General features: G+C 44.7%; 1 protein-coding gene across 1 annotated transcript; it reads right to left on the reverse strand.

The window, feature by feature from the left end:
• Nucleotides 1–193: 193 nt before the first annotated feature.
• On the reverse strand, nt 194–18,134 carry LOC138977198 (phosphoglycerate kinase-like). Its single transcript, XM_070350103.1, has 11 exons — nt 18,119–18,134; nt 6,256–6,260; nt 5,772–5,895; nt 4,826–4,997; nt 4,286–4,391; nt 3,377–3,472; nt 3,014–3,166; nt 2,275–2,370; nt 1,328–1,443; nt 372–423; nt 194–319 (listed from the first exon to the last, which is right to left on the reverse strand). Exons 1-11 carry the CDS (start codon nt 18,132–18,134, stop codon nt 194–196), a joined length of 1,062 nt encoding a protein of 353 aa, XP_070206204.1.
• Between the last annotated feature and the right edge of the window lie 8,650 nt (nt 18,135–26,784).

Below are 26,784 nucleotides of genomic sequence, written 5' to 3' on the forward strand. Positions count from 1 at the left end.
TCTGCTCCAGTGTCTGTGAGGGACAGAGAAAGAGAGATTGTTAGTGTATCTGTGAAAACGAGCAGTGTCCCCTGCAGTGTCTGCTCCAACGTCTCCTCCCGTGTCTGTTCCAATGTCTGCTCCAATGTCTGCTCCAGCGTGTCTCCTGGGCGGACGCGCGGACGGACGCGGGGACGGACGCGCGGACGGATGGCTAGCCTCGCAGACGAGCGGGCGGACGGACGGACGGTGTGTCTCCTCCAATTTGTCTCCTCCAATGTATCTCCTCCAGTGTCTCCTCCAGTGTCTCCTCCAAGGTCTGCTCCAGTGTTTCTCCAAACTGCAACAACACCAACATCAGCATCAATAGCAACAGCAACAATAACAATCACCAAAATAGCATCAGCATCAACAACAATCACAAAGTTAGCAACAACAACACCACTGCAAATGCAGAGCAGCAGCAGCAAGAGAAAGAACACCTGTAGAAGCAACAGCAACAACCTCAACAAAAACAACACCAACAACAAAAACAACATCAACATCAACAACAACGCCAACAACAACAACAACAACTACAATAACAGCATCACCAACAACAGCAGCAGAAGCAATATTAACATTAACAACAACAACAACAACCACAACAACAACCACAACAACAACATTAACATTAACATTATCATTAACATTGACAACAAGAACAACTATTAAGATAACAGAAACTGCAAAAACTTACAACTCCTCCAGTGTGCTAGCTTTAGTGTCGGCGCCAATGTCTCCTCCAGCGTCTGCTCCAATGTCTCCTGCATTGTCTGCTCCAATGTCTCCTACAGTGTCTGTTCCAATGTCTGCTCCAATGTCTGCATCGATGTCTGCTCCAGTGTCTGTGAGGGACAGAGAAAGAGAGATTGTTAGTGTATCTGTGAAAACGAGCAGTGTCCCCTGCAGTGTCTGCTCCAACGTCTCCTCCCGTGTCCGTTCCAATGTCTGCTCCAGTGTCTGCTCCAGAGTCTCCTCCAGTGTCTGTTCCAATGTCTGCTCCAGAGTCTCCTCCAATGTCTGCTCCAGAGTCTCCTCCAATGTCTGCTCCAGAGTCTCCTCCAATGTCTGCTCCAGTGTCTGCATCGATGTCTGCTCCAGTGTCTGTGAGGGACAGAGAAAGAGAGATTGTTAGTGTATCTGTGAAAACGAGCAGTGTCCCCTGCAGTGTCTGCTCCAACGTCTCCTCCCGTGTCTGTTCCAATGTCTGCTCCAATGTCTGCTCCAGCGTGTCTCCTGGGCGGACGCGCGGACGGACGCGGGGACGGACGCGGGGACGGACGCGCGGACGGATGGCTAGCCTCACGGACGAGCGGGCGGACGGAAGGACGGTGTGTCTCCTCCAATTTGTCTCCTCCAATGTATCTCCTCCAGTGTCTCCTCCAGTGTCTCCTCCAAGGTCTGCTCCAGTGTTTCTCCAAACTGCAACAACACCAACATCAGCATCAATAGCAACAGCAACAATAACAATCACCAAAATAGCATCAGCATCAACAACAATCACAAAGTTAGCAACAACAACACCACTGCAAATGCAGAGCAGCAGCAGCAAAACCACAACCGCACCAAGAGAAAGAACACCTGCAGAAGCAACAGCAACAACCTCAACAAAAACAACACCAACACCAACAACAAAAACAACATCAACATCAACATCAACAACAACGCCAACAACAACAACAACAACTACAATAACAGCATCACCAACAACAGCAGCAGAAGCAATATTAACATTAACAACAACCACAACAACAACCACAACAACAACATTAACATTATCATTAACATTGACAACAAGAACAACTATTAAGATAACAGAAACTGCAAAAACTTACAACTCCTCCAGTGTGCTAGCTTTAGTGTCGGCGCCAATGTCTCCTCCAGCGTCTGCTCCAATGTCTCCTGCATTGTCTGCTCCAATGTCTCCTACAGTGTCTGTTCCAATGTCTGCTCCAGAGTCTCCTCCAATGTCTGCTCCAGAGTCTCCTCCAATGTCTGCTCCAGAGTCTCCTCCAATGTCTGCTCCAATGTCTGCATCGATGTCTGCTCCAGTGTCTATGAGGGACAGAGAAAGAGAGATTGTTAGTGTATCTGTGAAAACGAGCAGTGTCCCCTGCAGTGTCTGCTCCAACGTCTCCTCCCGTGTCTGTTCCAATGTCTGCTCCAATGTCTGCTCCAGCGTGTCTCCTGGGCGGACGCGCGGACGGACGCGCGGACGGATGGCTAGCCTTGCAGACGAGCGGGCGGACGGACGGACGGTGTGTCTCCTCCAATTTGTCTCCTCCAATGTATCTCCTCCAGTGTCTCCTCCAGTGTCTCCTCCAAGGTCTGCTCCAGTGTTTCTCCAAACTGCAACAACACCAACATCAGCATCAATAGCAACAGCAACAATAACAATCACCAAAATAGCATCAGCATCAACAACAATCACAAAGTTAGCAACACCAACACCACTGCAAATGCAGAGCAGCAGCAGCAAAACAACAACCGCACCAAGAGAAAGAACACCTGCAGAAGCAACAGCAACAACCTCAACAAAAACAACACCAACACCAACAACAAAAACAACATCAACATCAATATCAACAACAACGCCAACGCCAACGCCAACAACAACAACAACTACAATAACAGCATCAGCAACAACAGCAGCAGAAGCAATATTAACATTAACAACAACAACAACAACCACAACAACAACATTAACATTAACATTATCATTAACATTGACAACATGAACAACTATTAAGATAACAGAAACTGCAAAAACTTACAACTCCTCCAGTGTGCTAGCTTTAGTGTCGGCGCCAATGTCTCCTCCAGCGTCTGCTCCAATGTCTCCGGCATTGTCTGCTCCAATGTCTCCTACAGTGTCTGTTCCAATGTCTGCTCCAGAGTCTTCTCCAATGTCTGCTCCAATGTCTGCATCGATGTCTGCTCCAGTGTCTGTGAGGGACAGAGAAAGAGAGATTGTGAGTGTATCTGTGAAAACGAGCAGTGTCCCCTGCGGTGTCTGCTCCAACGTCTCCTCCCGTGTCTGTTCCAATGTCTGCTCCAGTGTCTGCCCCAGAGTATCCTCCAATGTCTGCTCCAGAGTCTCCTCCAATGTCTGCTCCAGTGTCTGCATCGATGTCTGCTCCAGTGTCTGTGAGGGACAGAGAAAGAGAGATTGTTAGTGTAACTGTAAAAACGAGCAGTGTCCCCTGCGGTGTCTGCTCCAACGTCTCCTCCCGTGTCTGTTCCAATGTCTGCTCCAATGTCTGCTCCAGCGTGTCTCCTGGGCGGACGCGCGGACGGACGCGGGGACGGACGCGCGGACGGATGGCTAGCCTCGCAGACGAGCGGGCGAACGGACGGACGGTGTGTCTCCTCCAATTTGTCTCCTCCAATGTATCTCCTCCAGTGTCTCCTCCAGTGTCTCCTCCAAGGTCTGCTCCAGTGTTTCTCCAAACTGCAACAACACCAACATCAGCATCAATAGCAACAGCAACAATAACAATCACCAAAATAGCATCAGCATCAACAACAATCACAAAGTTAGCAACAACAACACCACTGCAAATGCAGAGCAGCAGCAGCAAAACCACAACCGCACCAAGAGAAAGAACACCTGCAGAAGCAACAGCAACAACCTCAACAAAAACAACACCAACACCAACAACAAAAACAACATCAACATCAACAACAACGCCAACAACAACAACAACTACAATAACAGCATCACCAACAACAGCAGCAGAAGCAATATTAACATTAACAACAACCACAACAACAACAACCACAACAACAACATTAACATTAACATTAACATTATCATTAACATTGACAACAAGAACAACTATTAAGATAACAGAAACTGCAAAAACTTACAACTCCTCCAGTGTGCTAGCTTTAGTGTCGGCGCCAATGTCTCCTCCAGCGTCTGCTCCAATGTCTCCTGCATTGTCTGCTCCAATGTCTCCTACAGTGTCTGTTCCAATGTCTGTTCCAATGTCTGCTCCAGAGTCTCCTCCAATGTCTGCTCCAATGTCTGCATCGATGTCTGCTCCAGTGTCTGTGAGGGACAGAGAAAGAGAGATTGTTAGTGTATCTGTGAAAACGAGCAGTGTCCCCTGCAGTGTCTGCTCCAACGTCTCCTCCCGTGTCTGTTCCAATGTCTGCTCCAATGTCTGCTCCAGCGTGTCTCCTGGGCGGACGCGCGGACGGACGCGGGGACGGACGCGCAGACGGATGGCTAGCCTCACAGACGAGCGGGCGGACGGACGGACGGTGTGTCTCCTCCAATTTGTCTCCTCCAATGTATCTCCTCCAGTGTCTCCTCCAGTGTCTCCTCCAAGGTCTGCTCCAGTACTGGAGCAGTGTTCTCAAAACTGCAACAACACCAACATCAGCATCAGTAGCAACAGCAACAATAACAATCACCAAAATAGCATCAGCGTCAACAACAATCACAAAGTTAGCAACAACAACACCACTACAAATGCAGAGCAGCAGCAGCAAAACCACAACCGCACCAAGAGAAAGAACACCTGCAGAAGCAACAGCAACAACCTCAACAAAAACAACACCAACAACAAAAACAACATCCACATCAGCAACAACGCCAACAACAACAACAACAACAACTACAATAACAGCATCACCAACAACAGCAGCAGAAGCAATATTAACATTAACAACAACAACCACAACAACAACCACAACCACAACAACAACAACCACAACCACAACATTAACATTAACATTAACATTAACATTGACAACATGAACAACTATTAAGATAACAGAAACTGCAAAAACTTACAACTCCTCCAGTGTGCTAGCTTTAGTGTCGGCGCCAATGTCTCCTCCAGCGTCTGCTCCAATGTCTCCGGCATTGTCTGCTACAATGTCTCCTACAGTGTCTGTTCCCATGTCTGCTCCAGAGTCTTCTCCAATGTCTCCTGCATTGTCTGCATCGATGTCTGCTCCAGTGTCTGTGAGGGACAGAGAAAGAGAGATTGTTAGTGTATCTGTGAAAACGAGCAGTGTCCCCTGCAGTGTCTGCTCCAACGTCTCCTCCCGTGTCTGTTCCAATGTCTGTTCCAATGTCTGCTCCAGTGTCTGCCCCAGAGTATCCTCCAATGTCTGCTCCAGAGTCTCCTCCAATGTCTGCTCCAGTGTCTGCATCGATGTCTGCTCCAGTGTCTGTGAGGGACAGAGAAAGAGAGATTGTTAGTGTATCTGTAAAAACGAGCAGTGTCCCCTGCGGTGTCTGCTCCAACGTCTCCTCCCGTGTCTGTTCCAATGTCTGCTCCAATGTCTGCTCCAGCGTGTCTCCTGGGCGGACGCGCGGACGGACGCGGGGACGGACGCGCGGACGGATGGCTAGCCTCGCAGACGAGCGGGCGGACGGACGGACGGTGTGTCTCCTCCAATTTGTCTCCTCCAATGTATCTCCTCCAGAGTCTCCTCCAATGTCTGTTCCAATGTCTGCTCCAGAGTCTCCTCCAATGTCTGCTCCAATGTCTGCATCGATGTCTGCTCCAGTGTCTGTGAGGGACAGAGAAAGAGAGATTGTTAGTGTATCTGTGAAAACGAGCAGTGTCCCCTGCAGTGTCTGCTCCAACGTCTCCTCCCGTGTCTGTTCCAATGTCTGCTCCAATGTCTGCTCCAGCGTGTCTCCTGGGCGGACGCGCGGACGGACGCGGGGACGGACGCGCGGACGGACGCGGGGACGGACGCGCGGACGGAAGGCTAGCCACACGGACGCGCCGGCGGACGGACGGACGGTGTGTCTCCTCCAATTTGTCTCTTCCAATGTATCTCCTCCAGTGTCTCCTCCAGTGTCTCCTCCAGTGTCTGCTCCAGGGTCTGCTCCAGTGTTTCTCCAAACTGCAACAACACCAACATCAGCATCAATAGCAACAGCAATAATAACAATCACTTAAATAGCATCAGCATCAACAACAATCACAAAGTTAGCAACAACAACACAACTGGAACAGCAGAGCAGCAAAACCACAACTGAACCAAGAAAAAGAACACCAGCAGAAGCAACAGCAACAACCTCAACAAAAACAACCTCAACAACAACAAGAAGAAGAACAACAACAACAGCAACTACGTCAAAAACAACACCAAGAACAAGAACAAGAACAACAACAACAACAACAACAACAACAACGACAACAGCATTAGCACCACCGACACAGCACCAAGAAAAAGAACAGCTAGAAGACCAGCAGCAAGTACCTGAGCTACAAAAACAACAACAAAAATAGTATCATCAACAACAGCAACAACAACAACATCAAAACCATTAACAAAAGCAATAACAACAATTACAAGAACAGCATCAGCATCAACTACACGCACAAAATCAGCAAAAGCAAAACACTGTAACAGCAGCACCATCACCACAGCAGCAAGTGAAAAACAGCAGCAGGCACAACAGCAACAGTTAGGATTTGGTTTTAAGACATTTTCAACAATTCTTCCGTGTAGAAGTCTAGAAAATTCCAGAATTAGGCTCGACATTTTGTCCTGCATGCCTCTAGCCAGCAAACAAGAGATACGTCTTCTTGTCTCTGGTTCATAACGAACAATTTAGCAACTACCTCATGGAGACTATGCTACTGTGGCTTACTCAAGCTCAACCCCAATAGTTCTCCACTCCCCGGAGGGTTACACTCCTGGTCGGCTGGAACTCCCTTCGTTCGATCCGAAAGGTAGACGCACATGTTTTTGTTCGTTGTTCTCACCGATAATAGCTTAACTACTCTCGTTTTCTATCGAAGACAAGGTTCGTCTTCTTCTTTAGAACTTTCAGAGCTCTCTTTTCAAGAGTGCACGATTCTAGAACTTGGGCATCGCCTCTAGCAATCCTCAGTTCAGGAAGACGCTACGATGTTCTACGAACAGCTTTTTGGAAGTCAGACGACGTTTCATCAATTCTTGAGAAACGTCGCCGGAACTAGACAGGACGGCTCCCGTTCTCTGCCCGCCTTGTGGCAGCAGGAGCGGGTCAAGTCCGCTTCATACCAATAGTATATCAATAGGTTGCCACCGCCTTGTTGAAGCTTTCTGTTTATATGTGACTCGGAGTAAAAATATGTAATTTAATCGAACATTTTAATAATACATTTTCATTTGATTAATATACTTACCCGAATCACATAATTAATTCCCTCCCACCACCCCCGCAATCAAATCGTATGACTAGACCACGTCCTGTGGAGCGGTAGTGACGTCACACACGCCATAGGGGAGATAACCCCCATGGACTAGCCCACTTACCAACGCACTGAGGAAGCACTTTTTTGTGGGGTTGCTTCCCTTAAAGTTTTGACGGGAAGCATATTTTCAGACCTGTAGCATCTCAGACTATTTCTAAAAAAAAACCACACACAACAACAACAACAACAACAACAACAACAACAACAACAAACACAAACACAAACACAAAAATTAAAAGAACATTGAAAACACGTACATCTTCTCCCGTGTTTCTGCTCAAATGTCACAGATACAGCAGTATGTACACACACACCCCGCCTCCACTGTAACAGCACAAAACACAGCTACAGCTACAGCAGTATGTATATCACCCCCCCCCCCCCCTCAGTGTAACAGTGCAAAACACACCTACAGCTACAGATACAGCAGTATGTATACCCCCCCCCCCTGCCAGTGTAATAGTGCAAAACACACCTACAGCTACAGATACATCAGTATGTATACCCCCTCCCCCCCCCCCCCCAGTGTAACAGAGCAAAACACACCTACATATACAGATACAGCAGTATGTATACCCCCCTCCCCAGTGTAGCAGTGCAAAACACACCTACAGCTACAGATATAGCAGTATATATACCCCCCCCCCCCCCCCCCGTGTAACAGTGCAAAACACACCTACAGCTACAGATACAGCAGTATGTATGCCCCCCCCCCCCCCCCAGTGTAACTGCACAAAACACACCTACAGCTACAGGTACAGCAGTATGTGACCCCCCCCCCCCCCACGGGTGTAATAACACAAAACACACCTACATATACAGATACAGCAGTATGTATAACCCCCCCCCCCCCCCCAGTGTAACAGTGCAAAACACACCTACAGCTACAGCAGTATGTAACCCCCCCCCCCCCCCACGGGTGTAATAACACAAAACACACCTACAGATACAGATACAGCAGTATGTACACCCCCTCCCCCCGGTGTAACAGCACAAAACACGCCTACAGCTACAGATACAGCAGTATGTACACCCCCTCCCCCCGGTGTAACAGCAGAAAACACGCCAACAGCTACGGACACAGCAGTATGTACACCCCCCCCCCCCCCCCCCCGGTCTAACAGTGCAAAACACACCTACATCTACAGATTCAACAGTATGTACAATCCCCCCCCCCCCCAAGTGAAACAGTACAAGAATCACTTACATCTACTACATCTATAGCAGTATGTACACCCGCCCCCCCCCCTTTTGTAACAGTACAAAACACACCTACAGCTACGGATACAGCAGTATGTACACCCCCCCTTCCCCCCTCCCAATCTAACAGGGGAAAAACATACTTACAGCTACAGATACAGCAGTATGAACACCCCCCCCCCCCCAGTTACCAGTACACAACACACCTACAGCTACAGATACAGCAGAATGTACAACCCCCTCCCCCCCCCCCTCCGTAACGGGAAATAATACACCGACACCTACATCTACAGATTGAGCAGTACGTATACCCCCCCCCCCCCTCCCGTTTGTAATAGTACAAAACACACCTACAGCTAAAGATTCAGCAGTACTGTACAACCCCCACCAGTATAACAGTACAAAACACACATACATCTACAGATACAGCAGTATGTACAACTCCCCTCCCCCCCCCCCTCCCCCCCCCCCCCCCCCCGCGTAACAGTGCAAAACACACTAACAGCTACAGATACAGCAGTATGTACACCTCCCCCCCCCCCAGTATAACTGCACAAAACACACCTACAGCTACAGATACAGCAGTATGTACAACCCCCCCCCCCCCCCTTCACTGTAACAGGACAAAAAACACCTACACCTACAGCTACAGTTACAGCAGTATGTACACCCCAACCCTCCCCACTGTTACCAGACAAAACACACTTTATTTATTTGGTGTTTTACGTCGTTTTCAACCACGAATGTTATATCGCGACGGGGGAAGGGGGGAGATGGGATAGAGCCACTTGTCAATTGTTTCTTGCTCACAAAAGCACTAATCAAAAATTTGCTCCAGGGGCTTGCAACAAACATACAAATACAGCTACAGATGCAGCAGTATGTTCAACCGCCCCCCCCCCCACACACACACACACACACACACACACACTGTTATAGCAAAACTAACATTTAGAGCCAAAAAAACGAAATCCCTTACTCGCTCTACCCGTCGGTCGTCCTGGAGTTGACGTCAGCAGCTTGGACACACTTGTAGGTTTCCATCCGTCCTGGGACAGTTCTCCGCGCAAACACCAGTCTTCATCAGCGCACTGTTTAAATCCATCCGGCGAAAGATCCCTGTGAAAATACAGTGTCAACTGTCCAGGTGAGTGAACTCACTGGCGATTGGCTTTCCGAAACAGGTCACATGCAGCACACTTGAGCCTGATATGTCATATATGAGTTCCACTCAGACTCGTGAGAAAAACATGGAAGTTTTCTAACAACAACACGATCATTACGCTCTCTCTGTTGTTGGCAGTGTGTGTGTGTGTGTGTGTGTGTGTGTGTGTGTGTGTGTGTGTGTGTGTGTGTGTGTGTGTAAGCTTACATGGGTGTATGTGTGTGTGTTTGTGTGTGTTTGTATGTCTGTGTGTGTGTGTGTGTGTGTGTGTGTGTGTGTGTGTGTGTGTGGGTTGTGTGTGTGTGTCAGTGTATGTGTGTGTGTGTGTGTGTGTGTGTGTGTGTGTGTGCGTGTGTGTTCATTGGTGGAGGTTAATCCAGGTCCTCTGTTAATCAAGTTACAAAACCTCTCCCCTTCCGCACCCCTCCCCCAGAACCCTCTCCCCTATTTCAACGATCGTAGCAAAAACAGGTTTCTACCTCAAACAGAAGAGGAGAGAGAAAGAGAAAGAGAGAGAGAGAGAGAGAGAGAGAGAGAGAGAGAGAGAGAGAGAAAGAGAGACAGAGACCGAGAGAGAGGGAGACAGACAGACAGACAGACACAGAGACAGTGACAGAGAGAGAAAGAGAGAAAGAGAGAGAGTAAGAGAGAGAGACAGACAGACAGAGAGACAGACAGACAGACAGACAGACAGGCAGACAATGAACGAGAGAAAGCAGGCAGGTAGACGGGTAGGTAGATAACCAGTGTGTTCGCCAGAGAATGGTGGTACCAGGGTGAGTGTCAGAAAATGGTGATGCCAGAGTGAGAAGGGTGGTTCCAGAGCGTGAGTGGCGGAGTGAGATTGGTGGTTCCAGAGTGAGTGCCAGAGTGAGAATGATGATGCCAGAGTGAGTGCCAGAGTGACAATTGTGGTTCCAGAGTGAGAAAGATCGTGCCAGAGCAAGTGCCAGAGTGAGAATGATGGTTCCACAGTCGGTGCCAGAGTGATAAGTACTTAAGTGTGTGAGAGTGAGTGCCAGAGTGAGACTTGTGACAGAGTGAGTGCCAGCGTGAGACTGGTGGTGCCAGAGTGAGTGACAGAGTGAAATTGATTGTGTCAGAGTTATTGCCAGAGTGAGAATGGTGTCAGTGCGAGTGAGAATGATGGTTCCAACGTGAGTTCCAGAGTGAGAATGATGGTTCCAGAGTGAGTACCAGAGTGAGTGCCAGAGTGAGTGCCAGAGTGAGAATGGTTTTAATTGTGGTTCCAGACTGAGAAAGATGGTGCTAGGGTGAGAATGGTGGTGCCGGAGTGACAATTGTGGTTCCAGAGTGAGAAAGATGATGCCAGGGCAAGTGCTAAAGTGAGAATGATGGTTCCACAGCCAGTGCCAGAGTGAGACTGGTGCAAGAGTGAGTGCCAGAGTGAGACTGGTGGTGCCAGAGTGAGTGACAGAGTGAGAATGCTGGTATCAGAGTGAGTGACGGAGTGAGAATGCTGGTATCATACAGAATACAGAATACAGAATACAGTATTTATTGAGCCAAGTGACATTAAAAAACATTTAAAGCACAAGGAATTTAGCGTAGTGTTGGTAAAATCACGCACACACACACACCCACACACACACTGACACATACACACACACATACACTGACATACACACCAACACACACACGCCCACACTACAGCAGTCACGATCACACCATCACACGCAGGGCAGACATGAGGTAAAACAAATGACAATCATCTATTAAAAGAAAATGTACAAAGAGTGGTCTAAGATGCTGGTGGAAGGGTCTACACAAAATACAATTTTATAATCTAATGCATAGTTAGAACTAGCCCATCCCCTCCACCCACCCACTCATGAATAACTAAAATAATGCAGCTTAAAAAAATAAAAATATAAAAAAAATTAAAAAAATCACACATCAAAGTCATTGTGAGTGACAGAGTGAGAATGTTGGTATCAGAGTGAGTGACAGAGTGAGAATGTTGGTATCAGTGTGAGTGACAGAGAGAGAATACTGGTATCATTGTGAGTGACAGAGTGAGAATGTTGGTATCAGAGTGAGTTTGTTTGTTTGTTTGTTTGCTTAACGCCCAGCCGACCACGAAGGGCCATATCAGGGCGGTGCTGCTTTGACATTTAACGTGCGCCACACACAAGACAGAAGTCGCAGCACAGGCTTCATGTCTCACCCAGTCACATTATTCTGACACCGGACCAACTAGTCCTAGCACTAACCCCATAATGCCAGACGCCAGGCGGAGCAGCCACTAGATTGCCAATTTTAAAGTCTTAGGTATGACCCGGCCGGGGTTTGAACCCACGACCTCCCGATCACGGGGCGGACGCCTTACCACTAGGCCAACCGTGCCGGTATCAGTGTGAGTACCAGAGAGAGAATACTGGTATCAGAGTGAGTGACAGAGTGATAATGCTGGTATCAGAGTGAGTGACAGAGTGATAATGCTGGTATCAGAGTGAGTGACAGAGTGAGAATGTTGGTATCAGTGTGAGTGCCAGAGAGAGAATGCTGGTGGCAGAGGGAGAATGGTGGAGCCATAGTTATTGCCGGAGTGGTGTGCCAGAGTGAGTGCCAGAGTGAGACTGGTGGTGTCAGAGTGAGTGCCAGAGTAAGACTGGTGGCGTTAGGTGAGTGCCAGAGTGAGACTGGTGGTGTTAGAGTGAGTGCCAGAGTGAGACTGGTGGTGTTAGGTGAGTGCCAGAGTGAGACTGGTGGTGTCAGAGTGAGTGCCAGAGTGAGACTGGTGGTGTCAGAGTGAGTGCCAGAGTGAGACTGGTGGTTCCAGATTGAGAAGAATGGTTCCAGAGTGAGTGCCAGAGTGAGATTGGTGGTTCCAGAGTGACAGTTGTGGTTCCAGATTAAGAAGAATGGTTCCAGAGTGAGTGCCAGAGTGAGAATGATTAGCGATCAGTGTCAGAGAATGGTAGTGCCAGAGTATTTCGTTTTACCACACATATCAAAACGGACGTGATGATCGCTCAGTGGGCCAGGTACCGAGCCATGATTGTTGTTTCTTTCTTTAGTGAGCTATCGTTGATTGAGATCTTTGTAAACACTATTTTTATCGTATCTTTCAAGCAAGCAAAGTGGCCGTGGGGATAATCAAAATCTGTGAAATCCCAAGTCGTGGGTTCGAATCCCACCCTGTTAAACATTTATTTGTATCTGTATGTGTGTCTGTGCTGTTGTGTTTGTGTGATAGTGGTGGTTCCAGACGTGTGTGTGTGTGTGTGTCTGTCTGTGTGTGGGTGTTGGTGTGAGACACCCTTAGCTGTTATCACATCCGTGAAGTAAGTTTTTGTTTGGTGGACATCTTATGCAAACTTGTTCAGCAGTTTCCTCATTGTGAAGAAGAACAAATTATCATCACTTAAATTGTTCCTTTTTTTTAAAGTTTGATTTTTGTTGCGTTGAAATGGCGATAAAATGTGATGCATGTTTTTTAAGAGTGATAATGATGCTGCCAGAGTGACTGCCAGAGTGACTGCCAGAGCGAGTGCCAATTGTGTGAGATTTGTCGTGCGAGAGTGACTGACAGAGCTAAGACTCCAACGAAACTCACTGGTGTAAAACATATGAAATATTGTCGAGTTTAATTCGCCCTTTTCACGGTTTAAAGAGAATCATGCTGTCAAAACCCCTAATTTTTGTGAGTAGGTATTAACAGGGACCTGTGACGTCATACCCAAATAATGCTCAAATCCTTTAAACCAATTGTTGAGCCGAAGAAAGGCAATTCTTCATATACCCATATGTTTCTGGCCTAAACACCTGTTTAACATGAGATCTGTAGCACTGAAGAAATATCCTCTCTTTGTAAACACGCCAGCCAAGGACGACTGCCAAAGGAATAGGCTTACGTAAACATGCCAATATCAAAGTAGTCACACCCCATACTTTCACCATTCTGAACAAACATTCTTACAACCAGAGGTCCAAACGCATGATTTGCGGTTCAGTCCACGTAGAGTGAAATAATATTCAAATAGAACCTTTCAAAGAAAAGCAAGTTATATTCAAATAGTAAATAATAAACAAAAGTTATGACGTAAAACAGGAAAAACGAATGATGCAACATTCGGATACTGATACAAAAGGTTTACGGGCCAGGGGATTACTTCCCTTGACCTATTAGACCTGCGCATGCATATGAGAGGGCAAATGGGCCCAAACGGAGCGCTCATTTAAGGAGGGCGAAATAAGTGAGGGCGCCTAAAATGAGCGCTCAAGGATTGATTGGCTGGTAAAAATAGTTAGCCAATCAAATCACATTTCTTAAGATTCGCGCTCCAAAAAGGAGGGCGCAGTTTTTTTGGCGAGCTATAGATTCGCGCTCCAAAATGTTATATGTTAGTAGTGTTGACCCCGAGATTCTACTGCAAACAGAAATTAATTGCAAAATCTCAAAGTATGTGTGAGTCCCCTAATATGGACCACCTTCAACAAATCGAAGAAAATAAAAGCTAAAGGCTATTTTCATTAATTCATTAAGAAACTTGTTGGAAATAACCTATAACTAGCCCTCGAGATTTAAAAAAAATATAACAAATAGTCTTCTTTTCGTGGAAGTTGATAATTTCACTTATTTTCACTCTGTTTTTGACTTGCTTCTTTAGTTTCCTGGTGTGCTTCGAATAATGCTCTCATCAATCTGAAACAGATAAATCTTAAGCATAAATCTAAAGCATAGTTTAATTAGTCTGACTTGCCCACCAAGTTGTATCATACTATTTTGAAGTATTGGGGGCTGTTTACAGTGATTCGAGAAGGCCGCTTCATTGGTCCATATTAGGCGCCCAGGCTCCTAATATGGACCATTTGTATTTTTTTCTGTATTTAATTTGTGCTGAATATCGATCAAAGCTATTACACTGTAATTAGGCCTAACGGTTCATCTAAGAGAGAAGGACTACCAAACACAAAATGAAACTTTTCTGCAAGAAAACAGCCTAGTTATCAGCATGAAACAAAAAGTGGTTCATATTAGTAGCCCTTCCCCTAATGCATAGAATGAACATGTTTCTGTACATGTTTCTAACGAAATAAAATATACACGCGCACCCCCCCCCCCCCTCCCCCCAACACAAACACATACACATACTGATTGACTCCCAAGAACACAGACACACATATATCTATATATATATACGACTTGTGTCTGTCTGTCTGTCTGTCTGTCTGTGTGTGTGTGCACGATGCACGGCCAAAGTTCTCGATGGATCTGCTTCAAATTTGGTGGGCATATTCAGGTACACCCGGGACAGGACACAACCTGGTCGATATTTCAACACGTGCTCTTAGCGCGCAGCGCTGAACCGATTTCGGTTCCACCTCAGCTACCCGGGCCCCCATACCGACACACCAAAGCCGCTAGACCACATCACAACGCCAAAGTTCTCGGTGGATCTTTTTTAAATTTGGATACCGTATTCAGCTACACCCCGGACACAATATCATCGATGAGATATTTCAACACGTGCTCTCAGCGCGCAGCGCTGAACCGATTTTGGTTTTTCTGTTCATTTCACCATTCCCAGTAACTCTTCCTTATCTTCTCCAGTGTTTTGCGTTTATCTCCCTTCCTTCGTGTGGCTTCAATCCCTATTCCCGTTTCTACGTTACTATTTTTAGAATGTCACTGCGCTGTCCAGAACGCTTCCCTTGCACCCGTAAGTTGTTCTTACTGTCAAAGTGAAAAGGTCGAATCAATTTATAGCCACGCGAAAAATACACTGTCACCTATCTCTATATATTTATATATATATATATTTATAGATATAGATATACATATATATATACGGCTTCTCTGTGTGTGTGTGTGTTTGTGTGTGTGTGTAAGCAACACCTGTGGATTATAGAGTTCTGTTTGTGATGGGGTCTAGCGGCTTTTGTCTGTCTGTATTGCAGAGTGACGTTAAATAAACGATTTTATCATCATCTGTCTGTATGTTCTGGCATTTGAGAAGCCACAACAGATAATATAGGGCTAAGAAATAAGCTCTAAAATTCTCAATCCCGTTTGACAGGACTTCGCATTCAAAGGTGATTGTGGTGAACCGCCACGCTGTCTGTCTCTGTCTCGCGATTCACCCCGTTTATCTCCCTTCCTTCGCGTGGCTTCAATCCATATTCCCGTTTCTACGTTACTATTTTTAGAATGTCACTGCGCTGTCCAGAACGCTTCCCTTGCACCCGTAAGTTGTTCTTACTGTCAAAGTGAAAAGGTCGAATCAATTTAAAGCCACGCGAAAAATACACTGTCACCTATCTCTATATATTTATAGATATACATATATATATATATACGGCTTCTGTGTGTGTGTGTGTGTGTGTGTGTGTAAGCAACACCTGTGGATTATAGAGTTCTGTTTGTGATGGGGTCTAGCGGCTTTTGTCTGAAGACCTTGATAAACTTCAACAATCTCTCGAGAAAGTAAAATCTCTTCAGCGGTTAAAAAACCAGAAGGGGGAACTTACTCAAGCTGTCAAAATCACTTTTTTAAAGAAAACGCTACCAGATACAGTGAAGATAGCTTCTGCATATGGGATGTATTTAGCTTCACTTAGTGAAGATAGTGAAAACCTTCTTTGCTGTAGAACCCTATGTGGCCCCAGTCAGAAGGTGTACTAAGTGCCAGAGATTGGGACATGGCTCCAAACAATGTAAAGCCAGACAAGACAAATGCCCAAGATGCGGTCAAAAGAAAGACCACCCAGTTGACAACTGTCCAAATGACAAACACTGCCTAAACTGTGGCGGTCCCCACTCGGCAGCTTACTTAGGCTGTCCTGAGCTAGTGCTCCGAAGAACAGCAAACAAAATCCGAGCAGCTAAATACATCCCATATGCAGAAGCTATAAGAAAAGCAAAGTTTGAAATAATGAAAAAACAAAAGAAAGACCCAGATACATCTAATGACTCTGATTCAGAAGTCGATGAGTGCTGGGTGCTGAAAATGGCAGGGGGGAAAAGTGCTCCTCGCGGTGCCAGCAAAGCAAAGAGAAACCTGGCTACCTCCCCAGCTTTCGTGGCTGAGATTGAAAAGCAGGATTACAGCACTGTCTGGCCAGAACCAACAACAAGCCGCATACGCACAGGAAATCAAGGCGGACCAAGCAACCCTCGAAGTGAAAACCCCATTCCAGAACAAAATATTGCCCTCCAGAGACCTGGACAAAGAACTGACATAAACCCTATTAATAAGGAGTCTACTGTTGCCCAGAAACTAAAATCAACACACAATGTAAAAAAGGCCCCCACAAAAGCAGCAGACAAAACAAAGACAAACAAACAGCCAACAACAAACAATGAAAAAAAGGTTGCTGATGCAGAATCTCAAACTTACCCCACACACGATTATGATGACTTGTTCATGGATGAACCAAAGTTGATGATTGTTGAGGAAGATGAAACACAAAACACACCAAAACCACAGTCCGAAGACTGCCTTAGACAACATATTTTAAAAGAAAGCTATGCTAAGATGAAGATGATGAGCGCCGAGAACTGCGGTGAGGTGTTCAAATTCGTCACTGGCATCCTAGCTGCACTTATTGAAGCAAAAACGAATGAAAGCCCCGAAAATGTTCTGACACTTCTGACAGGGCTATATACTGAAATATTTAAGCCAAAGGAAAATCCAACTCCACCAGCCTTAAATAAGATACTTACCACTCAATGCGCTCTTCTCGGCATTCAGGGAGGCAGATCTGTAACAGAGTCTCAACCCCTTGACAACACAATGACATCATAGAGAGTTGAGGGGCAGATCAAACGGTCACATCAGACTTTAGGTTTTCTGTGATTGAAATGGATTCCAGAGTAAATATACTGCAGTGGAACTGTCGTTCCCTTAACACTGCTCTACCGTACCTTATTAATTATCTTAACCAAAACAACATGTTCAATGTATTATTGATACAGTCCCCACTCTGTCATGCGGGAAAACTCCCCTTCATATCTGGTTTCTTTTACCCACCCGTCACAGATTATCAGGTTGATGATACGAGCGGAGCACAAACTATCAAGTACACAGTAACCTATGTCAGAGACAATCTGAAGTACAATGTTCACCCAACCCCTGTTCCGGCCGACACAAAAATACATTCAAACCTAACCTAGTTGAACTTCTGCTGAATGATGGCCCATCCATCTTCCTATTAAACATATATAACAGAAACATTACCAAAGGCCCGATTTTCAGCTGGCTCCCAGAGCTCGACGGAAGACGCACCTGGGTGATCGGAGGAGATGTTAATGGCCGAAACCCCCTGTGGGATGCCAACTTCCCCGATCAGACATGTGCCGTGGGAAAGAGCCTTGCCACCTATATAACGCAATCAAATGTGTACTTACTAAATGACGGATCAGCAACCAGAATACCCGATATCTCAAACCAACACCCCTCCGCCATTGACATAACCTTGGTTAGTCCCACTCTCGGATTAACAACGGACTGGTGCGTTGTGTCAGATAAATTAAAAAGCGACCACTTACCAATCATGATATCCATTATTGGGAAATCACCACACACAGAGCCAGGTCCAAAAGCCTTAAAATACAATTATAAAAAGGCAGACTGGGCAGTTTTCAAGGACGCTGTCACTAAGTCTGCAGATGCACATACCCTCTTGGATGGCAATCCAGAGTCCCAAGAAAGTATCGACAACAAATATAAACAGCTAAGATCAAACCTGCTGAATGCAATGGAATTGTCAATCCCCAAAACAAAACCTTTTATCGGACCCAGCAGAACTGATCAGAGCCCATGGTGGACAGAAGAATGCAGAACAGCCATCAGGTTAAAAAGAACTGCAAAAGAGAAGTATGATCGCTTCAGGTCTGCACAAAACCACAACAATATGAAATCAACTGAAGAACAATGTGACAAAACTATAGACAAAGCAAAAAAAGAATATTTTGAAAACATGTCCAGCAAAGTGAGCGATTACAGAGATGCTGGAAAAATTTGGACCAAAATAAGGAAATTCAAATGCAGACACAAGCAGGCTGAACGTCCTCTTATGCACGAAGGAAAAAAATATGAAAGCCTTCCTGAAAAAGCAGAACTGTTTGCAGATATTTTTGCAGCAGCAAGCCAAACAGATAAACTGTTATGTGAGCAGGAACTCTTCCGTAAGAAGTGGGAGGATAAACATGACTTAAACGACCCAGAACTCAACCCTTCCTTAAAAATAAATGCTCCCTTATCCATTCAAGAACTGAAAACGGCTATAGCATCGGTGACAAAAGTCCGATCCGCCTGTGGTTCTGATCCAATAAACTATCAGGTCATACAACATTTACCAAACCAAGGATTAAATCTTTTACTGGATTTTTATTCAACATGCTGGAAGTCTGGCCTGATTCCCACAGCTTGGAAAGAGGCTGTTGTGATCCCCATTTTAAAGCCTGGAAAACCAAGAGCTGACCCTTCCAACTGGCGCCCTATATCTCTGACCTCCCATCTGAGCAAAATCTATGAAAGAATACTAAAATCCAGACTAGAAGATGAAATGGAAAGAAAAAAGGTAATACCCCTGTGTCAAGCCGGTTTCCGTCGAGGCAGGGGTGTCTCGGATCACATTGTAAAACTGTCCTCCAAAATTAAGAAAGCTCTCTCACGCAAGAAGTCTCTCTTTGCTGTCTTTTTTGACATCAAAAAAGCCTACGATACAGTATGGCACCAACGATTGTTGTTCAAATTGAAGCAATTAGGCATCAGTGGTAATATGTTTCAATACATAAAAAGCTTTCTACTGAACAGATCCTTTCAAACTGATTATAAAGGTGCCAAATCATCCACTCGCAAAGTTGACATGGGAGTGCCACAGGGCTCAGTTATAGCACCACTGCTTTTTAGCATTATGCTGCATGACATATCAACAATTAAAACACATGGAGCCGAACTGACGATTTATGCGGATGATATTGCTCTATGCAAAGAGTATCAAAACAAAACCTATAAAACAGAACACAAATTCTCTAAAGAGTGGCAAACAGCCATAGATAACATTGCGAACTATATGCGGGAGAATGGCTTCACTCTCTCTGCCGAGAAAACTGTATTCGTTGTCTTTACAAACCGAAAACTGGAAGATAGAGAAAAGATACAGTTCTCAATAGATAAATCTGTTGTCTCACCCAGTCAGCAGGTGAAATATCTGGGCGTACTTTTCACCTCAAATGGACTATGGACTGCTCACTTAAAGTATCTTTTAAGCAAAGCAAATAAAACCATCAACCTTCTTAAAATACTGGCTGCCCAACCATTAAAAAAACTATTAGAGTAAAATTAAACATTAAAACGTTCATAATAAACAATAGTAAACAAGAATTAAAAAAACAAATAGAACGCCCATGCCGGGAATCGAACCCGGATCATTTTGGCCATGGACTCTCTCTTGTAATGGGCAGCGTTTTGCCGATTACGTGAAATGGGCAAACATTTTGCCGATTTCGCGAATTCGCAATTGCCGATTCCGCGTAATGGGCAACAATTTTGCCCATTTCGCGTAATCGGCAAAACGCTGCCCAATACGTGAAATCGGCAGCGTTTTGCCAAAATCGCGTAAAGGCTTCTAAAATTTGCCCATTTTGCGAAATCGGCAGCCACTTTTTGGTTTTAAAGTTCTCAAATGCTTGGGATATCATCACACTTAGACAACTAGATACTCGAATGGATATATATTGCAATAATCGATGTTATGGCAAGTTACTGCATAAAGTGTAGTTTTCGTGCATTTCTGGAGTTATGCTCGACACAGACCGACATAGACCATACAAAACATAGTGGGGAGGTAAAGCAATGTTAATGCAATGTTATGGTGACACAAAAAGTAACAGACTTTTCTGTCGCTTTTGCGAAATGGGAAAATTTTAGAAGCCTTTCTGCATTTTCGGCAAAACGCTGCCGATTTCACGTAATGGGCAGCGTTTTGCCGAAAACGCGAAATGGGCAAAAATGTTGCCGATTCCGCGAATTCGGCAATTCCGTGAATTTGGCACGACATCTATATATATATACGACTTGTGTCTGTCTGTCTGTGTATCTGTCTGTGTGTCTGTCTGAGAGTTCGCGATGCACGGCCAAAGTTCTCGATGGATCTGCTTCAAATTTGGTGGGCATATTCAGGTAGACCCGGGACAGGACACAACCTGGTCGATATTTCAACACGTGCTCTCAGCGCGCAGCGCTGAACCGATTATGGTTCCACCTCAGCTACCCGGGCCCCCATACCGACACACCAAAGCCGCTACACCACATCACAACGCCAAAGTTCTCGGTGGATCTTTTTCAAATTTGGATACCGTATTCAGCTACACCCCGGACACAATATCATCGATGAGATATTTCAACACGTGCTCTCAGCGCGCAGCGCTGAACCGATTTTGGTTTTTGTGTTCATTTCACCATTATAAGTAACTCTTCCTTATCTTCTCCAGTGTCTTGCGTTTATCTCCCTTCCTTCGTGTGGCTTCAATCCATATTTCCGTTTGTAAGTTACTATTTTTAGAATGTCACTGCGCTGTCCACAACGCTTCCCTTGCACCCGTAAGTTGTTCTTACTGTCAAAGTGAAACGGTCGAATCAATTTATAGCCACGCGAAAAATACACTCTCACCTATCTCTATATATTTATAGATATAGATATACATATATATATACGGCTTCTCTGTGTGTGTGTGTGTGTTTGTGTGTGTGTGTGGGCAAAAACCTGTGTATTGTAGAGTTCTGTTTGTGATGTGGTCTAGCGGCTTTTGTCTGTCTGTATGTTCTGGCATTTGAGAAGCCACAGCAGATAATATAGGGCTAAGAAATAAGCTCTAAAATTCTTAATCCCGTTTGACAGGACTTCGCCTTCAAAGGTGATTGTGGTGAACCGCCACGCTGTCTGTCTCTGTCTCGCGATTCACCCCGGCGAATTCACCATTCCCAGTAACTCTTCCTTATCTTCTCCAGTGTTTTGCGCCTTCGTGTGGCTTCAATCCATATTCCCGTTTCTAAGTTACTATTTTTAGAATGTCACTGCGCTGTCCAGAACGCTTCCCTTGCACCCGTAAGTTGTTCTTACTGTCAAAGTGAAAAGGTCGAATCAATTTATAGCCACGCGAAAAATACACTGTCACCTATCTCTATATATTTATAGATATAGATATACATATATATATATACGGCTTCTCTGTGTGTGTGTGTGTTTGTGTGTGTGTGTGGGCAAAAACCTGTGGATTGTAGAGTTCTGTTTGTGATGGGGTCTAGCGGTTTTTGTCTGTCTGTATGTTCTGGCATTTGAGAAGCCACAGCAGATAATATAGGGCTACTAAGAAATAAGCTCTAAAATTCTCAATCCCGTTTGACAGGACTTCGCCTTCAAAGGTGATTGTGATTAACCGCCACGCTGTCTGTCTCTGTCTCGCGATTCACCCCGGCGAAGCCGGGTATTCCTCTAGTATATATCTATATATATATACGACTTGTGTCTGTGTGTGTGTCTGTGTCTTCGCGATGCACGGCCAAAGTTCTCGATGGATCTGCTTCAAATTTGGTGGGCTTATTCACAGAGACCCCGGACACAACCTGATCGATGAGATATTTCAACACGTGCTCTCAGCGCGCAGCGCTGAACCGATTTTCGTTTTTCACTGCACGTTACTATTTTTAGATCTCCCTTCCTTCGTGCGCCGGCGTCAATCCATATTCCCGTTTGTACGTTACTATATTTAGAAGGTCACTGCACGTTACTATTTTTAGATCTCCCTTCCTTCGTGCGCCGGCGATGCCGGCGTACACCCGGCAAAGCCGGGTCCCCGGCGACGGCCGGGTATTCGGCTCTACTTCTTCCCGGCGAAGCGGGTAATCATCTAGTATATATATATATATATATTTATCGTGCTTTGTTATCAGTAACTCAAAGAAGGCAGATTCTTTTATTGTCGGTATTTTCCCAAACACACACACACACACACACACACATCAACCTCTCACTGATACACACTACCCACATATCCTACCTAAACCCCTCACTGATGTATATATTCATAAGCGCACATACACACATACACACGCACACACACATACAAACACACGCACATCACAATTGTCGAACCACGGCCATGAATAAGGCGCACTACACTGACAGTAAATAGATCAATGATTATCAACACAAACGATCCCGACTTCTTGGTCTTCTGGTGGAATTTTTTAATTTGTTTACAAACACTTTGAGATCACCGTTACATCTAGCCGGGGTGTCTTTAAAACTGTGTTCTCGTGAAGCCATGGTGGCAAGCAATGACTATGGTCTCCGTTCCGACAATGTTTCCATTGCAAGTTTTTTACCGACTCGCGATCCAAACATGCGGGCGCAATAAATGCGCGTGCATCTACAGAAATTGATAACTATTTTTACCAGCCAATCAATCCTTAACTTGAGCGCTCATTTTAGGCGCCCTCACTTATTTCGCCCTCCTTAAATGAGCGCTCCGTTTGGGCCTATTTGCCCCATAACGATAAGCTGCGCCCCCTCGCGCCCCCTAATTGGCGTAGAGGCGCGTCCCCCGGGTGGTGGATGGGGGAGCCTTCTCTACTAACTTCTGAGAGAAGGTCGCATCACTCTCGATGCCGTGAACCTAATTAGGATCTTTTTCTTGTTTCTTCTCTATTTCTGCCTCCCCAAAGTCCTTTTACTTTCCTTTTCTCACCCATAAAATTCTTCACTTATTACCCTTGTTAAGTGGTTCTTGTATAGAATATAGTCAATGTTTGTAAAGATTTTAGTCAAGCAGTATGTAAGAAATGTTTAGTCCTTTGTACTGGAAACTTGCATTCTCCCAGTAAGGTCATATATTGTACTACGTTGCAAGCCCCTGGAGCAATTTTTTGATTAGTGCTTTTGTGAACAAGAAACACTTAACAAGTGGCTCTATCTCATCTCCCCCCTTTACCTATCCCATCTCCCCCCTTTCCCTCGTTGCGATATAACCTTCGTGGTTGAAAACGACGTTAAACACCAAATAAAGAAAAGAAGCTGCGCCCTCAATAAATGCGCGCTGCGCTCCTTTTTGGAGCGCGAATCTATAGCTCGCCAAATAAACTGCGCCCTCCTTTTTGGAGCGCGAATCTTAAGAAATGTGATTTGATTGGCTAACTATTTTTACCAGCCAATCAATCCTTAACTTGAGCGCTCATTTTAGGCGCCCTCACTTATTTCGCCCTCCTTAAATGAGCGCTCCGTTTGGGCCCATTTGCCCTCTCATAAACGACAGGCGTGCATGCACGCAGCGACCAAAGCCCTCTTCCGTCTCAGAGCACGTTTACATGATGGTTAAAAAGTATTAGTCTTGATAGTCAACTCCAACTCTAAAAAACAAACCTACCAAACAAACAAGTCACGTAAGGCGAAAATACAACATTTAGTCAAGCTGTCGAACTCACAGAATGAAATTGAACGCAATGCAATTTTTCAGCAAGACCGTATACTCGTAGCATCGTCAGTCCACCGCTCGTGGCAAAGGCAGTGAAATTGACAAGAAGAGCGGGGTAGTAGTTGCGCTGAGAAGGATAGCACGCTTATCTGTACCTCTCTTCGTTTTAACTTTCTGAGCGTGTTTTTAATCCAAACATATCATATCTATATGTTTTTGGAATCAGGAACCGACAAGGAATAAGATGAAAGTGTTTTTAAATTGATTTCGAAAATTTAATTTTGATCATAATTTTTATATTTTTAATTTTCAGAGCTTGTTTTTAATCCAAATATAACATATTTATATGTTTTTGGAATCAGAAAATGATGAAAAATAAGATGAACGTAAATTTGGATCGTTTTATAATTTATTTATTTTTTTACAATTTTCAGATTTTTAATGACCAAAGTCATTAATCAATTTTTAAGCCACCAAGCTGAAATGCAATACCGAAGTCCGGCCTTCGTCGAAGATTGCTTGGCCAAAATTTCAATCAATTTGATTGAAAAATGAGGGTGTGACAGTGCCGCCTCAGTTTTACGAAAAGCCGGATATGACGTCATCAAAGACATTTATCGAAAAAAAGAAAAAAAAGTCCGGGGATATCATTTCCAGGCACTCGCATGTAAAATTTCATAAAGATCGGTCTAGTAGTTTGGTCGTCTGAATCGCTCTACACACACACACACACGCACACACACACACACACACACACACACACACACACACACACACACACACACACACACACACACACACACACACACACACACACACACACACCACGACCCTCGTCTCGATTCCCCCTCTAAAAACAAGTCGCGTAAAGCAATATCAAACCATTTGATCAATCTGTTCGAAATTGAAAGACCGACACACACAGAAAGGATCAGTCATCACCAAGACTAGTGAAGCATGGCACGCCGAATGGCTTAGCTCATGGGGGGGGGGGGGGGGGGCAACAACGTCAAACGAGAAAGACAAGTAATTACGAGAGCACAAACCCCAGGGCGTGATTCCACCCTCGTGTCGATCTAGTACAGGTCTACCTCCAGCAGGGATAAGACCATCACTCCACTAAGTCAAACATAGTGTGGCTGAGAAATCAAGAGAGTGCGTGTGATTTTTTTGATTTTTAATTTCTAACCAAAAAATCAAAGCAACTTTTACACTTTTTAAGAAAAAAAGTTGTTGAGGACGATTTAGTACTATAGCTGTATACGACAGAAGTCAAGTTTGCCTCACCTTCAAGCGCGACAACTCTACCACAGGCTATTACAAAACGACAAGATTAATTTCCGGACCTTCGTCTATTGGGGCTATGGCCTTGTGGTATTTTGCTGCTTGTTTGTTTGTTTTTTTTGGTTCACGGGCTGAAACTCCCACGGCTTTTACGTGTATGACCGTTTTTACCCCGCCATTTAGGCAGCCATACGCCGCTTTCAGGGGAAGCATGCTGGGTATTTTCGTGTTTCCATAACCCACCCAACTCTGACAGGATCTTTTCTTGGCGCACTTGGTCTTGTGCTTGCGTGTACACACGAATATGGAAAGCCGTTTGGCTCATAACCATTACGCGTGTAGTAAAACATAAATACACGCGTAATAAATGACTAATACACGTGTATTTATTTCTTATTGCACGTGTAATTTATCTTTTTTCTCATGCTATGGAATAGCATAATGATTAAATACACGTGTAATAAATATTATATTAATTATTTATTACACGTGTCTTTAAATATTTTTTACACGCGCATGAAATGATTATTACGCGTGTATTAATTATTTCTTACACGCGCATGAAATATTTCTTACGCGTGTATTAAATATTTCTTACACGCGCATGAAATATTTATTACGCGTGTATTTAATCATTTCGTACACGTGTATGACATTTTTATTCCACGTGTATTTAATCATTTCGTACACGTGTAAGACATGATTAAATACACGTGTAATACATTTTTCATACACGCGTAAGAAATGAATAAATACGCGTGTAATAAATATTTCATACAAGCGTTAAAAATGCAGGAGTCACGTGGTTAAGCGACTTAAAAACTCGGACTGGGAATCCACATGAAAAACACTCTATGCGTCTTCATCGCCTCGCTTTGCACGCTTACAGCTCAAGATGGCGGAAGCGGCAAACGTCAATGTCACCTTAGAAGGTTTGCGAGAACAATTTAACGCCTTTGCCCAGGCTCGCACAGCATTGGAAAGGTAAGTTACTTGTTTTATCAGATGAAGTCGATTGGAAACATACATCGCTTGGTTTTCCGCCTATCTCAAAGAATCGAATAACACTTAACGTCAGCCATGTACACTGATGCTGTACAGGAAATTAACTCATGAGCTACCTTTGTGGCCTTTTTTTTTTTTTTTTCGTGTAGAGAGAAAAATTGTCCTCGGGTTGTTTTTCAGTCCAGGTTATTTCTCAAAGTATCGAGCTTTGCTCTGCAAAGAAGTCAAAATAAAAACATCAAGTCAGGAGAGTTTTTAGCAAGTAACTTGAAAGTCTATTCTTGTGCGATTCATACGGAGTTTTCTCAAAAAGGCTTCACATTGATTAGTTTCTGATTTACTGTAGTTTTGGAAGTAACTAAGTTTTTCTAGTAGATAACACAACGTGGTTGTGTCTGGCATCAGATTGTTATGTTCACAATGAGATGATATCGTGATCCATTAAACTG

The sequence above is a fragment of the Littorina saxatilis genome, linkage group LG9 (assembly GCF_037325665.1).
Source record: "Littorina saxatilis isolate snail1 linkage group LG9, US_GU_Lsax_2.0, whole genome shotgun sequence".
In the NCBI taxonomy this organism is placed as follows: domain Eukaryota; kingdom Metazoa; phylum Mollusca; class Gastropoda; order Littorinimorpha; family Littorinidae; genus Littorina; species Littorina saxatilis.

Excerpts from the sequence above, each read along its gene's own strand:
- LOC138977198 (XM_070350103.1), bottom strand. Across the intron at positions 4,998-5,771 it reads GTCCGTCCGTCCGCCGGCGC|ACACTGGAGCAGACATCGAT; the intron begins GTCCGTGTGGCT and ends TGTCCCTCACAG. Across the intron at positions 4,392-4,825 it reads GCTAGCACACTGGAGGAGTT|TTTTGAGAACACTGCTCCAG; the intron begins GTAAGTTTTTGC and ends GTGTTGTTGCAG.